The sequence below is a fragment of the Dicentrarchus labrax genome, unplaced genomic scaffold (assembly GCF_905237075.1).
Source record: "Dicentrarchus labrax unplaced genomic scaffold, dlabrax2021, whole genome shotgun sequence".
Classification (NCBI taxonomy): domain Eukaryota; kingdom Metazoa; phylum Chordata; class Actinopteri; family Moronidae; genus Dicentrarchus; species Dicentrarchus labrax.
Genome location: NW_026136707.1, coordinates 5,266,974 through 5,283,883, shown reverse-complemented (window position 1 = coordinate 5,283,883; position 16,910 = coordinate 5,266,974). Strand labels below are relative to the sequence as shown.

General features: G+C 36.7%; 1 protein-coding gene across 1 annotated transcript; it reads right to left on the bottom strand.

The window, feature by feature from the left end:
• Nucleotides 1-164: 164 nt before the first annotated feature.
• On the bottom strand, nucleotides 165-12,601 carry LOC127366632 (uncharacterized). The gene is made up of 22 exons (XM_051405762.1): nucleotides 12,539-12,601; nucleotides 12,401-12,429; nucleotides 11,698-12,013; nucleotides 11,462-11,505; nucleotides 10,630-10,918; nucleotides 10,021-10,068; nucleotides 9,705-9,748; nucleotides 9,259-9,535; nucleotides 8,586-8,629; nucleotides 7,579-7,855; nucleotides 7,278-7,321; nucleotides 6,164-6,458; nucleotides 4,713-4,741; nucleotides 3,937-4,222; nucleotides 3,107-3,153; nucleotides 2,927-3,000; nucleotides 2,445-2,659; nucleotides 2,115-2,365; nucleotides 1,875-2,003; nucleotides 1,122-1,257; nucleotides 986-1,015; nucleotides 165-770 (listed from the first exon to the last, which is right to left on the bottom strand). The coding sequence occupies exons 1-22, from the start codon at nucleotides 12,561-12,563 to the stop codon at nucleotides 505-507; spliced, it is 3,195 nt and encodes a 1,064-aa protein (XP_051261722.1). The 5' UTR covers nucleotides 12,564-12,601; the 3' UTR covers nucleotides 165-504.
• Nucleotides 12,602-16,910: the final 4,309 nt, after the last annotated feature.

The window sequence follows — 16,910 nt, the reverse complement described above, 5'->3', positions numbered from 1 at the left end:
AGGACACCAGGGTAGAGTGCCCTTCTTCTTTGCTGAGAAGAAGGCAGAGCCCTGATTTTAAAGAAACAAATGCTATATAAAAAAGACAAAATGTAAAAAAATCTATATTTAAAAATGTAAAAAAATAAATAAATAAATAAATAAAATATATATATATATATATATATATATATATATATATATATATATATATATATATATATAGTCACAATTATATTTGTGCAAAATCAGAAACAAAAATGTATTTTTAAAAAGTGACTATAATACTCTAAATACACTCTTTCTGTTCTGTATGTACAGCCTGGTGCAAAGTTATAAACTTAATTTACAGTTGGAAATAAATCACACTTGACTTTCTGCTTTGACTTGTATCGCAGCTTCCAAGTGGAAAACGAAATTCTTCTTCATTATTACAATTAACTGCTTTGTTCTAGCCATCATGGCTCCCTCCCTCTTCATTCATTCTACCACTACTGCCAATTTATCCAATGGTCGCAGTGTTTATCACTCCGTCCTCTTCAGATCAGCAACAAGAAATGACTCGTCCTCCTCAAGGATTTTGTAGAAGATGTCTTTGCATGCATGTCCACCAGCATTAAGGGGACCACTATAGAGTGTCCTCATCTTCTCCTGAGTGGTTGGGATAGCCCTGATTGTATCATAATCTTCTCGTTGAATTATTTGTTCTTTCAGGAGATTATCCAAGATTGGTCCAATATTGCTCACTCTCTTAATCAGATCACACTGGTGTTTATCCACAAAGTGCTCCCCTGAGGGCAGAGGGGGTGGAAAATAATTAGTTCTGGCATCAGTTTAGTAAAAAGAAAAAAAAATGTTACCACACACACTCAGAAAACATGTTTACATGCACTGTAGATAGAAGATGTTGTGTTGGTCCTGACTCTTTTAGGTGTGTCTGTCTTGATACTGGCTGACAGCAGAGCGGACCAAAGTCAAATTCTTCCAAATATTTGAAATGTCTTACCTTGTTTATGAGGAGTACTTTGGTATTCGTCTGAAAAAAATAACAATAGACATGTTATTCTCTAATGATGGATATTTAACTCAATAAAATTAAAGTGGTACACAGGCAGTGTAGATACATTCTTGTGGTAACTGACCTTTTCGAATTGCACAGGTCCATACTGCTTGTTGACCATTTCTTTCTGCGAGCTTGAGCGCAAAGTTTCTGTCTGGATTTTCAATGAACACTTCGTAGAAATTTGGGGTTCTGCTTTCATATCTGAGCTTTAGTTCCTGTGAAAGAAATTAAATAATAATAAAGGGAATGAGAGGAAAGTTAGACTTTGAGCACCAGAATTTTTCAACTGCAACAATTCACGTTTTAAAATTAAGAGGTATTGTTATTTAAATCAGAGACATGAACAGGGACAAAAAGATGAATATTATCTGCTTTGGCTGAACTTTTACAAACTGTGCTTCCGTTCTGCACAGAAAGAAAATCGTGGATTTTGTCCTCCAGTTACACTGAAATTAAGCAGGACCTCTCTCTGTGGCCAGTATGGATGGACTGGATGAACACTTAGATCATGTTATTATTGTTTAAGGCATGCTTGAAAAAAACCTATCCTTAAAGAACCTCAGCTGCTATGAGGCTTTGACAGCTGCATGTCAAACACACAGAAATAACAATAGTTACCTATAGTGCGACAGAGTTTGTGTATATGTAATGGGAGGGTGGTTTTTACAGGCCTTGAACCCTTCCCCTAATGTTTGAAGAAAATGTGATTTAACTAGACTGTTTCAGAGACCTCTGCATGAGACTCGTACTTGAAAGTAAAGTTGGTATCAGTATATAAGTCATTTCTGAACCACAGTTCACTCCACAGATTTAAAAGCAGTTCAAACCATACTTCAGGATAAATTTCTGCACCATCCAAATCTGCAGTTAAGATGAAACGATCGCGCATTTTCAGGGACTTCTCTGGGTGTGGCTTTCGGATTACTTTGTATCCATAGGACAATTCCCTCTTGTCCATTGCCTGGAGAGAAGAAATGGGATTAGAGTTGGAGACATTGAGTGTTTATCCATATATTTGAAGTGCTAGTCTATATTTTATAATAACTGCTGTTGCAATAAGATATTCAATAACCTGTTGTAGACCAGGATCCCGTGGGATCAGATAAACATGGAGTGTCAGGAATGCTGTGTTGGTCTTGTATATTAGCACATTACAGTTTACTTTCACAGGAATGCCGGCTTTCATCAGGACCGCTCTTGGAGAAAAAACTGGTTCAGATAACTTGACATGAGATTGTGTAACCTCGGACACTTTTTCCACTTCATCTCCACAGTCATTGATGTGTAAGACTGCAAACTTGTTGGATATTTTAGGGTTGTCATCTGCACAAAATACAAGCACACAATTAGTGAGGAGAAAGGGATTGTATCTGTTTTTATACAAGTCTTCATGTCCACTTACCTATGCAGATCCAGTGTGGCAGGTACACTTCATCCAACTTTCCAGACCTGACTGTGATGTCAATTAGGGGACCTGCAGGCATGTATTGGATGCTTTCCATCCTCTCTATGTGTTCCTCCCAAGAGCAAAACTGGTACTTAAAGTTGACCTTCTCCTTACAGAACCAGCGCAATCCAGAGACACTGCATTCAAACTTTCCTGCTTCAGTCTGTAGGCTAAATCGTGGAAAAGAAAACAGGTAAATTTGTTGTTTGTTTATACAAAAAAAATACTGTTTTAGAGGGCACAATGGAATAATGTCCATTTTGAGACCATGTTCCTTCAGTTAATTTGGTGCAAAATGTATTGCCATCATAATAGTCATAATGGATTTGTAATGGCACAGAGAGAGATTTTGTTTTCCTTCTGTGAAAAGAACCAACCTCAACTTTTTCCTATAGTTCCAGTTTGCTGTGACGCAGTATTCAGGATGTTATTTTTACCTGTAAGCTGGAGCCTCATCAGCATCTGTACTGTTCACTTCAGGTTCAAGTTTAGTCCAGTCACTGGAGTCCTGCTGCAGAGGACAATTAGTTTTGCAAAAGTGTAGAAATGTCTTTTTGCATGATCATATAAATGAACAAATACATGAATGACAAAAATAAATGAATATGAGAAATTACCATACTGCTGCCACCACCCTTAAGCACCAAGCTTCTTGAAGGCCCTTCTGAAGACACATGGGATTGTAAAAAAATTATGCTACAGTATGTTGACACAGAAAATTATATGGTAACTTTCCATTTGTGCTGCAAAGTTCTGCTCTAATATGTAACAGTAGGTAGTATTATTACATATAAAGTAATACAAATTAAAAAAGGTAAAGTAATGGTCGTCGATGTTGCAGTCCTGCTATATACAGTGCGTTTTAATGCACTTGAGTAACCAGTGTTCTCAGGTAAACAGAACATGTTTACATGCACTGACTGTAGCAATCTAGTTACAGTAAAGCCGTGTACAGATGCAGAAGATCAGTAATCAGATTTCTCCATAGTAGTGATAGAAGATGCTGTGTTGATCCTGACTTTTTATTTGTGTGTGTCTGTATTAGAGACTCAGAAATTGGACATACTACATGACCTGATGGATGCCCCAGATGAAATGTTTGATTACTGTTTAATCCTCTGAGCATCCCGTATGGGTGTACCAAATGTCCTGATCATCTATCTGACCTACTTGTGTAGGTAGAGGAAACATCCAGGGATCATCACAGACTGTAGGATTTATTCTCTGGAGACCATCAATGTCTGTATGAAATTGAATGGCTATCCATCCAGTAGTTGTTAAGATATTTCAGTCCGGACCAAAGTGATGAACAGACACACTGACATTGTGATCCATAGAGCAACTAGCACGACTAAAACAGTGATTGGTCTAGAGTGAGGAAAAATTCAGACCACTTTCTGCATACCAAATTTTTGATATTCCTATATAGTTTTTTCCCACAGCTTACCTTTGGATCCTGAGCTGATGTCTGACAACGTCTGCACCAGATCAGTTCTGTTCAGTTTATTTAAAGCCTCCCTGGTTACCTCCACAGACTGCTGGCCGTAGGTCTTCACCATTAGCTCCACTATTTCAGCTCTGCCTGCCATCTCCATTTGGTGTCTTGGGATTCTTGGGAGACCTTCCTTCATTTTCATGTATTGCAGGACATGCCTGAATTGCTCGAGATCCCCAGAACTTAAATCTTCCAGTGTTTCCAAAAGCTTCTCAAAAAGTGATGTTATGGTTACTTCCTGATGGATTCAAAGTGATCAGAGGGCATTTATGTAATATCTCTAATGTCTCTGTAATGATGAAACAATCATTTCCTTACATTAATGTAAACATTTAAGTCGTGAGAGTATTATAACAACTTCATTTATAAAATTAGATTTTAAGATCATCACAACACAGTATAATTCATTTAATTCATTTCTATAAACTGGTTACTAGTAATTGTGCTTTTATTAAATTTGCTCTACTCCCTGACACTGTGCTATCAAAAGCAGGAATGAGCCACCTGATCACATGCTTTTATCGCTTCTATTTTTGTTTTTGCATTTATTCAGGCAGTTTGAGATGCAGCAGAGGGCCACAGGTCAGAGTTGAACCCATGGCAACTGCAGTAAAGACTCAGGAGGCCTAGGTTGGCTATAGGGTTCCCCGTTGTTTAGATGACTGCCATTTTCAACCTTTCATTATTAAACTATTAAATGCTGTTGTGTAAAGTGTGTAATTACTCACTTTCTGGGGTGGTTCAGACTGATGTTTCTCTGAGGAGAAAGAAAATAGAAACTGACTCAGGACTGATTCAAAATCAAACTATAAACAACTTTAGTCAGATTAAGTTGCTTTTGAATAAACATAATATGACAAAATCTACTTGTTTCTGACATCATGTAAAACTATGAGAGAGACAGAGGACACCATATCAATTACACCTATTAAATCTGAAGGACTGAAATACAAAAGCCCTACTATCACTACTACCTTTGTAAAAAAATATAATGTTCAAACTGAGTCAAAATGTATCATTAACAATGCTGTCAAATTAAATTATATAATCAGAAATACTTTAATAATCCCAGGGGGAAATTATTATAATATATTATAATATTCAGTGTCTCAGTATTCGGCTATGATGCAATATAATGTAAACCATGGGTTCTCTACATTTTGTAACTTAAGGCCCACTTCTGACCCACATTCAACACACAGTGCTTTCTGCTCAGCATCACTGCCTGCCATAAATCCAAATTTATATCATCATTTCATATTTCCTCACCACACGCTTCGGAGCTTTTACTGCAGCACGGTTGTCTCTCACATGACTTTTTCATTGCATAAACCAATCCATTTTGTGTCACTGAATTAAAGGGAGCATTAGTTAGCTATCAGTGGCAAAACATGTTCATCTCTACCTGATCATGTGTCGTGGTTGTGTGGTGATATTCTAATTCTTCATGTTCATCATCATCAGTCACTACTAGTAGTGTAGTTGTTGCTACTGTTGTTGCTGTGTACCTGTCTGTCTCTCTCTCTCTCTCTCTCTCTCTCTCTCTCTCACTTCTCTCTCTCTCTCTCTCTCTCACTCTCTCTCTCTCTCACCCCAACTGGTCAAGGCAGACGACCACCCACCCAGAGCTGAAGGATCTGTCCTAGGTTTCTGCCTCTTAACAGGCAGTTTTTCCTTGTCCCCATCGCCAAGTGCTTGCTCATGGTGTTACTGTTGGGTCTCTGTTAGGTATATGTTAGGTAAGGAGTTCGGTCTACACCTGCTCTATTTGGAAAGTGTCCTGAGATAACTTCTGTTATTAATGTCACTGGTCATTGAAATTATGTATTTCAATTCTTGCCTATTGTCTATCTAGATATAGATATAACAATAACTAGTTTTATAAATGATCCAAAAACATTTTAAAGCCCACTGGATGGCGCACTGGGGCCCACCAGTGAAACGCTGCCGTAAACTGTACTAACATTTTGTTCCACCTAAATAAAGCTCAGGTGAAAATCAAACAGGCTGCTCTATTGATTGATTTCTGTAGTCAAAGTAATGAATGTGGTGTTTTTTTAAAATATTTCTAGTTCTACAAAGTTTGAACCCAAGCAGATGTTTTTACTATGAATTATAAAATATATTCATGAGACACACATTATTGTGTAATGTGTCAGTTTTTGTTTTGTTCTCTGACCTTTGAGTACTGAGCTGGTCTCTGACAGCCTCTGCACCAGATCAGTCCTGTTCATTTCCATGAAAACCTCCTTGGTCACCTCCACATACTGCTGGTTCTCCACCAGGTTCTCCACCATCAGATCCACTAGTTGTTCTGCACTGTGTGTCCTCTTCATTTGACTCTTTGAGATTTGTGGGAGGCTCTTTTGGAAGTACGTGAACTGCAGCAAAAACTTAAATTTCTCAAGCTCTTTAAAACTCAAACCATTGAGTGTCTCAAAAAGAAGCTTTCTTACAGCTGCCCTCGCTGATACCTGAAAAATTCAAAGGACATGTTAAGCAATTGTGTAATTTCTTGACTGCGATAGTTAAAGATTTATGTCTTCGATTTATTTCGTAAGTAATAAAAAAGACTAAAAAGTCTACTACTACTAATCAGGCTTGGGAGAGTAACAGATTACATGTAAGTGAGTTTTGTAATGAGGATAATAAAAAAGGCAACTGTAATCAGGTTGTGTTACTTTAATATTGTGATACTTAGATATAGATATTAGTATGTATATACATACACAATGATCAGCCATAACATTATGACCACTGACAGTGTGAATAACACTGATTATCTGGTTGTCATGGCACCTGTCAGTGGGTGGGATATATTAGGGCAGCAAGTAAACATTTTGTTCTCAAAGTTTTGACAAGGGACCAATTGTGATGGCTAGATGACTGGATCAGAGCATCTCCAAAACTGCAGCTCATGTGGGGTGTTCCCAGTCTGCAGTGGTCAGTACCATCAAAAGAGAAAAGCAGTGAACCGGAGACAGGGTCATGATTGGCCAAGGCTCATTGATGTTGTGTGGTCTGTTCCAACAGACGAGCTACTGTAGCTCAAATTGTTGAAAAAGTTAATGCTGGTTCTGATAGAAAGGTGTCAGAACACACATCACAGTTTGTTGCGTATGGGGCAGCATAACATTATGACCACCAGGGTGCCCAGGTGGTCATAATGTTATAATGTTGTTGTTGTGCACCTTTGTCTCTGTCTCTTTCCTTGTCTCTTTACCCCTCCACCCTCTATATATAACCTGTATCTTCTGAATGATGAAAGCTGTGATGTGTAAAGTCAGACTCACTCTCTCCAGCAGTGCAGGTCGATGATCATCCACAGAGGGTTTCTCTGAAGAGAAAAGAAAATGTAAACATACTCAGAGGATTATAATCTAATCACACATAGAGAGTATAATCCACTTTAATAAGGCTCAGATATTTTAAAACAAAACAAAATAAAACTAATTCACTGCAAAACAGCAGACATTATCACCTGAGGACACAGAGTTTGGACAGAAGCAGCATGAATCATATTATATTTATTAGTCATTCATGATTAAAACTGTGACTACGTAATGTAACAGATTTATGTCCTCTTTCTCTTACCTTCGAGTCCTGAGCTGGGCTTTGACAGCCTCTGAACCAGATCAGCCCTGCTCAGGTCCATGAAAATCTCCCTGGTTAACTCCACAGACTGCTGGCTGTAGGTTTCCACCATCAGATCCACTATTTCTGCTCTGTCTGCTGTGTCTCTCAAACCCATTTGGAGGTCCTTCTGGGAGAAAATAATCTTCAGGCGCCTCTTTAATTCTTGGAGCTCCTTGTTACTCAAATCCTTCAGGGTTTCCAAAAGCAGTTGTTTAACAGCTGCTTTTGTTGCAACCTGAAATAATAAATACATTTTATTTATAAAAATATATAAAAATTTATTTTATTCATTGGGACAATTGCAAATGTGTATCTTTACATCTCATCAAGTATGAGTTAGTATAGCTGTGGGGTTTTCTACTAAATCACAAAAGGTATTGATTCATTTGACAACTGCTGCTGTATTGATTGCAGTGTGTTCACTTTTTTAGTATGTTTGCTTAATTTATTTTTATTTGTTTATACCTTTATTTGATAAGGAAATGTGGTGATAGATAAGAAAGGAGGGAACAGAGAGAGAGAAGGGATGATGGCCACAGGTTGAAATTAAAACCAGACGGCTGCGGCAAGGACACATTATTGTCATTATTATTATTATTATTATTATTATTATTATTACTATTCATTTTTGAAGAAACTGTCCTTGTCCCATCAGTTGATAGAATGTGGTTACTTTTCTCTTATTTACAGACTACAACTCTTTTCACAAACACTAAAATGAGTCACAGTGACTAAAAGAAACTATTATTATAAATATCATTATTATTATTATTATTAGATACAATTAATGCAAAATAACTCAATGCAGCTTCAGTTCTATGAAAAATAAATATATAAAGAAGTAAGTCATGGGTTTGGGTCAATCATTATTTTAAAAATAAGTTCAATATAATAATATAATATTTTTTAACCTGCAGCTGTTGAATGAAAGCTGTGTTGTATAAAGTCAGACAGATGTTACTCACTTTCTGGATCAGTGCAGAGCGTTGTTCATCTGTAGAGGGTTTCTCTGAGGAGAAAAGGGGTAAAAGTCACTCATAAGCAACTGATCTAACATCTGACAATAAACATTGTTATCAGGCAATATTGTACAATACAAAAAATCACACTTAAATCTCCATAACAGTGACATACACCAATCAGCCATAACATTATGAGCACTGACAGGTGAAGTGAATAACACTGATTATGAGTGGAATATTTTAGAAAGTGAACATTTTGTCCTCAAAGCTGATCAGTTATAAGCAGAAAAATGGGCAGTGTGAGGATTTTAGGGACTCTGAAAAGGGCCAAATTCTAAGACGACTGGGTCAGAGCACCTCGTAAAACTGCAGCTCTTGTAAGGTGTTCCCGGTCTGCAGTGGTCAGTACCATCAAAAGTGGTCTGAGGAAGAAAAAGCGCTGAACCGGCCAAGGCTCATTGATGCAGGTAGAGAGTGAAGGCTAACCCAAAACCTGTTCAGTATATAAGCTCCTCTCACAATATTTTTCATAGTTCATGTTATTAATAAAACATGTATTGTACATGAATACATGAGTGCATATATTATAAATTGTATTACCATAAAGAGAAAAACACATTTCTTATAAGAATCATGTTCTGCACCAGTTTCATGATTTTAAGGTTTTTTGTCTTACTTTTGGATCCAGAGCTGCTCTCAGACAACTTCTGGTCCAGGTCAGTCCTCTTCATCTTCTTTAAAATCTCCTTAGTCGTCTCCACAGACCGTTGGCCAAAAGTCTGCACCAATAAAAACACTGTGTCCTGCAGGCCCATTGTCTCCAGCACCCCCCATTTCTTAAATGAAGGAAAGTGAATTTGCCTCAGGACCAGTTTGAACTCCTTGAACTTCCCGTAACTCAAATCTTTCAATGTTTCCAAAAGCAGCTCTATCATAGACGCCATCATTTCCACCTGGTAAATTCAGAGAAAATGTTCAAAGTGCAATATCTCAGCTAGGACTATTACAGATTTCCAATCAGATCAATCATCAAAAGAGCAGCAGATTTATTTTCTGTGAATTAACTGATCTATTAATTGTTTCAGTCTGAGTTTAAAGTCCGACAGATGTGACATCACTCACTTTCTGGGTCAGTGCTGGCCAATGTTCATCCACAGAGTGTTTCTCTGAGGACAAAGGAAATATAAAAGAACTCATGAATGATTTATTCAATCAGACAGCCAGACTATAAGAATTCTAATATTAGAGATTCATTGCAAAATTAACAAAAAAAAAAAAAAATACTACTTAATAGTAAAAATCAATAACCAACCTGATGGATCCTATTCGCTGTTAGACTCTGTTAATGGTTCATATACTGAAATGTTAATTAAAATAACTGTAGGAAACTTATTGATTAGTTTTTATTTTGTCTTTATTTTTTGTAAATGGCTCCTACCTCTCTCTGTGGTGTACACATCAAATGCCTTAGTCGATGATCCTGCAGCTGCAACACATTTAATACAAATTTTAGTTATAATGATAAATAAACTGTGTGTAAACTTTATGTGTCCTTGTCCTGAGTACACTATTTAGTCCTGAGAATAATGTATTAATATTTCAATTTCAGGTCTTTCAGGTGGAGGTCTATCTGTCTCTATACTAGAACGTAGTTTAAGTCAAATTAAAGCTCCACAAAAACACAATTCAATAGATTCACATTAGCCAAATTCCTATTGGTCATATATAGTAAAGGACTGGTAATAATGAGCTCAAAATGCACAAATTCAATGGACCAAAAACCCAACATGAACATGTGGCCCAAGATAGAAAAATATGCTTTTTTTAAGAAAAAGGTAACCACGTTGTTTCTTTAAAAGTCATAATCTGAGTAAGTTGTTGTTGTGTTTGAGAGATTGTTGATTCTCTCTATTTTTCTGTCATGGCAGTCCTATATAGTGTTGTTGTGTTGCTTTATACTATAAGCTACACTAAATATCTTGCCCCAAAGATAAAAAATGTATAGTCTTTTATCATACATTAATGTGACAGTTCTTCTTTATCTTACCTTTGAATCCTGAGCTGGTCTCTGACAGCCTCTGCACCAGATCCATCCTGTTCATGTCCATGAAAACTTCCTTCGTCACCTCCACAGACTGTTGACCATATTTCTTCACCATCATATTCACCAGTAGGTTTACCCTGCCTGCGCACTTCAGTTGTTCCCATGAGAGTTGTGGAAGGTTCCTCTTGAACAACGTGAACTGCAGCAGCCACTTGAAGGACTTAAATTCTTCAGAACTCAAATCACTGAGTGTCTCTAAAAGAAGCTCTTTAACAGACGCCATTGTTGCAACCTGAAAAATTCCAAGTATATATGTTATTTGTTCACTAAAAACCTTTTCAACAAGATCACCTAAACTACTGATACATTAAGTAATTATCTGTTTGTTAGGACAGAGGATGAATCTTATTTCCTTCTACACTTTAATATCTGTAACCTGATTAATGGGTGTTTTTAAATTCGAGCCTGTAACTCTTTCAGTGTGTTTCCAAACACAAAACTGACCCACCTGATCTTAACATTTTACATACAAATGCATTTACATTCAGATTCTGACATGAGACCTGTAGAAACAGGTGTCAGCACAATTAAATGAATTTCTCAATGCCATGTTTTGTATTTTGATAAATTCTTTGAAAAATTGTTTCACTATGACAATGACTTGATGAAAATAATAACATTATTGAGCTCAACCTCATCTCAGTTTCAGAGAAATTGATTTAATTTATCTTCACGTATCAGCATTAATGGTGATATGAGTTTAACCCTGAATCTTGAATATAATATTGACTAAAAGCTGTACTCTGCTTGGTCAGACCGATATGACATTACTCACTTTGTGGATCAGTGCAGACAGGTGTTCATCCACTGAGTGTTTTTCTGAAGAGAAAGAAAGAAAATAAAGGAAAGAGAATGAGTGACATCAGGCAATACTGCATTATACTATTGTACTATTTCACATTAGCAATAAAGTATATATTTGTACACCAGATGATGTGTATTCTTTTCTCCATATTATAAATCCTATTATTTATCATGTAAAGAAAAGAAGACATAAACTTATTTTTTTACTTTTAGTTCTTGTCCTTCTTTTGTTTCCTGAGCTGCTGTCAGACAACCTCTGCACCAGGTCGGTCCTCTTCATCTTCTTTAAAACTTTCTTGGTCTTCTCCACAGACTTCTGGCCAAAAGTCTGCACCATTGAAAACACTGTGTCCTGCAGGTCTGGTATTTCCTGCATCGTTAATTGGGAGTCTGTTCTCGCAAATAAGCGAGGTCTGGAGAATTTAAATAGATGCAACTTGCTCGGGAACTCCTCAAACTCCTCGGAACTCAAATCTTTCAGTGTTTCCAAAAGCAGCTCTATCACAGACGCCATCGTTTTCACCTGTTAAATTCAAAGAAAATGTTCATGGGGAAAATGTAAAATTTCTCAGCAAGGAAGATTAAAGATTTTTATGTTATCATCATTGTGTTTTATAAATATGGATCTGGTAAGAGTACATCAGCCCTATTGCACAAGGAAATGATACAATTAATAATATTTGTCCAATTAAATTTTTGTGTTCATGGCTTTACAACAGTTTATCTGTTTAACTGGTTCTATCTTCCGTCTAATATAAAAAAGAAGCAAATTAATTAATTTCTTAATATTTCTTTAATAGATTTATTCTCTTTGTCTAAAACTTAAAAATTAAAAATATTGTATCATCAGTTATTCATCTACTGATAAAAAGCTGCACTGTGTAAAGTCAGTGTGATGTGATATACTCACTCTCTGGGTCAGTGAAGGCTGCTGTTTTTCTGAGGGGAAAATAAATGAGAAAAGACATCTTAGTACTTAAGTGCTGTTTAGCTAATGGGGATAAAATAACACACAAACATGAGGACATGTACAGAGAGGATGTCATACTAGCATTGCACCTACTGTCTTCCATGGTGTTTACACCAGCTGCTCCAGCTGAGGGTCCTGCAGCTGAAACAAATTTAGGGAAAATTAAAACTGCTCAACAATGGATTGGTCTCAATGTAGTGTTTATGCACATAAATATTTTTCCATACACACAGGTAATATATTTTCAAATTGCCTTCATTTGGTTCCAGTTTAGGAAGAGACTTTAAAGGATCAAACTGTTATATTTTAATTTTGTGTTATCGTCAACAAAACAAAAAGACCCACACCAACAATGTGTCAGTCTGTCTCTCAATACTTTCTGAATTCCCAGCCTGTCTGTGGCATTCAGCCTCAAGTCCATTTGTTCCTACTGGAGATGCAAATTAAATATAGTTAATTTAATCGTTAATTTAAATTTTTTTTACAGGCTAAAATAAACAACCTTAAACAGCCTGGCATTTATTTTAGCCAACCTCAGTGAAACAAGTAATAATTACACTGTTATGGACTGTTTTATAGCCGTACTTAAAGGCATCAGAAGGGTTCACTCAGGATTGGCTCAAAATAAATGACAGCCGTGATAATAGGTTTTGCAGTCAGATTCTGTGTTTACATTACCAGAACTCAGTAACACTTAATCTGCCATTAATAATGGTGGAAGGTAGGAGGAACTTATTGACCCTGAACTCTTTCCGCTGTTTAAGAACACTTTCCCGCAGAAGCAGCTGGACATTACATGTGAACATTACCCAATGAACTGCAGGGAGTAACTGAAAGGTGAGCTGATGGTGATTTACAGCAGTGTGGAGTTTGCTGACCTAACGTCCGCAATGTCACTTTTGAGGATGGTGACTGAGAACAATCTACAGAGCACTTTTTCTGAAACACTGAAAGTAACGCAAATAGCCACCACAACCCCCATGACATCTGCAGAGTCAGAGAGGTGTTTCAGTACACTGAAGAGGATCCTTTCTTAGAAGTACAATTGGACAGGACAGGCTAAACACACTGGCTATGCTGTCCATGAGCCAGACTTCATCCCAAAATCAGCAGACTTTAATGACGTGGCGATTAACCTGTTTGCATCACAGAAAGGCCATCGATGTGAGCTGCTTTTTAAATAAGGTATGCCCAAGCTCTCAAACAACTCTCTCCTCTACAAATACTGTTATTCTTGCTTTGGTTTTGTAGATTTATTTTTGGTACATGGTGTTGCAAATTGCTGCTGGTACTTTTCTATTATGTTGTTGTAGTGCAATTGGCATGTGCTGATGTGGAAAGAGGAGAGAGACAGAGAGAGAGAGAGAGAGAGAGAGAGAGAGAGAGAGAGAGAGAGATTTTTTGGCATCAGGTCATTCTTTCGGGTATGTCTCCCCAGTGTTGCCGTAGAGCCCTTGCTTTAACAAAGTATACAATGTTGTTGCTGTAACGTGATGTGATGCTACTGTTGTTGCTGTGTGACGTGACTGTAATGCATTTGTTAGCCCACCCACCCAAAATCACCACCAGTCGTCACTGGCCATTTTAATAATCAGTTTAATCAGTCGCTGCCGCTGACGATCAAGCAGCTGTAAAAAATGTAGGAAAAATTTAGACTTCAGACTTTATGTATAACTCTCTTGTGTCGTAAACATTTAACAGGTAAACAAAATATTATACAGGTATACTCCATACACATACATTGTCAGGCTAGAAATGTTCAATAAATAATTTAAAGCAGTTCCACAAAGCAATGTGTCAGAAACATTGTGTCAAATATAAGCTACAGTGCAGTGCAGTACAAGTAGATAGCACTCTAATTAGCTTCTTATGCACACCATTGATCCACTATAAAGGCACAAAGCAGTGTGTGGTAGTAAAAAAGTAATATTTTGAACTAATTGAGCCTGAACTAAACACTCAGTTACTTAAATCAAAAAATAAAAGGCCATATCACATGACAAAAATAAGGTGCTTTTTTAAATATTCAGTTAAAACCTTACAACAGTGCAACTGTAACATTCAAACCAGAACTCTGGACTAGTGCACTTTAAGTATGCCATTAAAACTAGGCATTAAAACATTTTGATCAACAGCTTAAGGTTAATATAAAGAATAAAACATTAACTTTTTCATTACCCTTCATCTGTAATAAACATCAATGACAGGAAGAACAGGTGCCGTAGTCAAAATGGTAAACATTCAAGACGGTCAACTTCCCACAAATAGTGGACCAAGGACAAGTTGAACTGTATAGAATTTAAGACAGCAGCTTTAACTTTAAGGCTTGTACTTTTGGAGACAGCTTAATCCCACCCAGTTCCAGGAAAAGTTTCTGAAACACCTCAAAAGTGTAGTGTCAGGGGGTGAAAAAGGTTGAGGGCATAAATGAGCCCCATTAGCAGTGTGCAAGCTTTAGCATCCACTTGGTGCTCTCCATCAACACCATGGACGACCAGGATCTTGCTGATGTGCTGAGTGGCATCACTGCGGGTGTCCTCCTGCATACAAAAAAATGAAGACAATTCTATTGAGAAACAAAAAGTGACTTCATTATCTGGGCAGGATGAAGATGCTAAAAACGAACATCATTAAGGAGAGCTCAGATTATGTTAAATTTAGTCAAATCTATTTTATAGTGAGCCAATATTAGCTAACACAGACACAAGATGGCTGCAGAGATTTTACCCCCCAAATAAATGTTACTCGAATGTAATCATTACAATGTCAACATAAATTGTTTGCCTCTGCACCTTAACAGTACCAGAAAAGACCTGTGACTTTAAACTTTTGTGATTGAAGGCTACTTAATTTGAATCACTGAAAAATATCCATGTAGGCTAGTTAGTTCTTCCAGATATAATATATTATATCTATACTTCAATATACCATTTGGGCCATTGCTGAACAGGATATATCCACACTGTAGTCTGACTTTCTCACTTACTTTAGCTTGCACTTGAATGATAACACATTAAAATTTTAATCCTTGTCATTACAGAAAACATTTACAGAAAAATTAAAAATCATGCTTTACCAGGCAATCTTCAAAAAGTTCCTCTTCTTTCTCACCAAGGTAGAGTAACAGCTTCACGTCTCATCCCGATGCTTTGGTTCTGTGAGCAGATTAATATTGTGTTAATACTGAACCATTATTCATACACAACGAATTGTCAAATGAGAGCATGCATTTGCAAGGAAGGAGCAATAATTCAAGTACACATAGCATGTGTAGAAAGATGGAGTGTGAAGGGGCATATGGTACCAAGTGTGAGTTCAGACTTTCAATTCTACTTTACTCTGATGATTCTGATATATGTGAGAAGCACAAGGTAACATGTATCTAATTTACTTGCTGTGTTGTATTCAGTAAGGTCGCCGTTTTTTTCACAGTCAGCATACACACAGACAAAGCCAGTATGTTTTACATTCATTTTTGTGCTTTTAAAATAACTTAACTTAGCCACTGAAATAAATGTAGCTTTCCTCCACATTTTGACGCGATTTTTTCCTAATATAGTAGCTTTAGCTATCTAAAAGTTAAACCTTACTGTACAGAAATAACCCAGATTAAAACAATAACAATTAAAGTAAATATAGCATCAAGCAAACAAGAACCAAACTATCAAAATGCACGCGGTGTATCTATATATATATTATCACAAATGCAAAACAGAAAATCTAAAACTTACATTGACGTTGTACCTGAGGTAACCCGAGCATGCAGCGTCTACGTGGATCTTCACGTTAACCGTCCTCTCTGGCTCGTTTGTTTACCTTTGTGCTGATTAGCTGAAAGTAAAGGGTATCCCGTCCGTCCAAATGCGCATGTGCAGATTCAAACACACGCTACTTTTAGATTAAATGTTACTCAGTGTTTTCAGGTTTATGTGCAGTAACGATTAATCATTTAAAATAGCATGAGTAAATCTTTAATAAAAGTAGGCTAACTATTCTTACCCAGTTCATCTTTTACATGAATACAATTCAAATATTTAGTTAAGAAATTCTAGTTCTGAATCTTCACTGAACTGACTGTTAATTTAATATGTTACTATAGCCTACCAAAAAGTCAGTTTTTTCAGTGCACCTTTATATTGGTTAGATTCTCCACAATTCAATCTTTAATTTTACAGAAACTATGAGCACCAAATGATCAAATAAAGTACTTTGGTTAGCGACCTCTTTCAGGCATACAAATGTTAACAAAGTGCTACTTCATTAACTTTAGTTTGGTTTATATCATTAGTTACAGCCTACATATTTTTCTACGATTGTACCTCAATAGAGCAGATTCTGATGAAGAGGAAGAGGGAGTTATGAAACTGAAAGTTATGACTTACTACCGTTTTAACTAGTAGCTTCAGTTTTTAGAGCTGAAATCGCCCACTTATGTTTAATAATTGCAGAA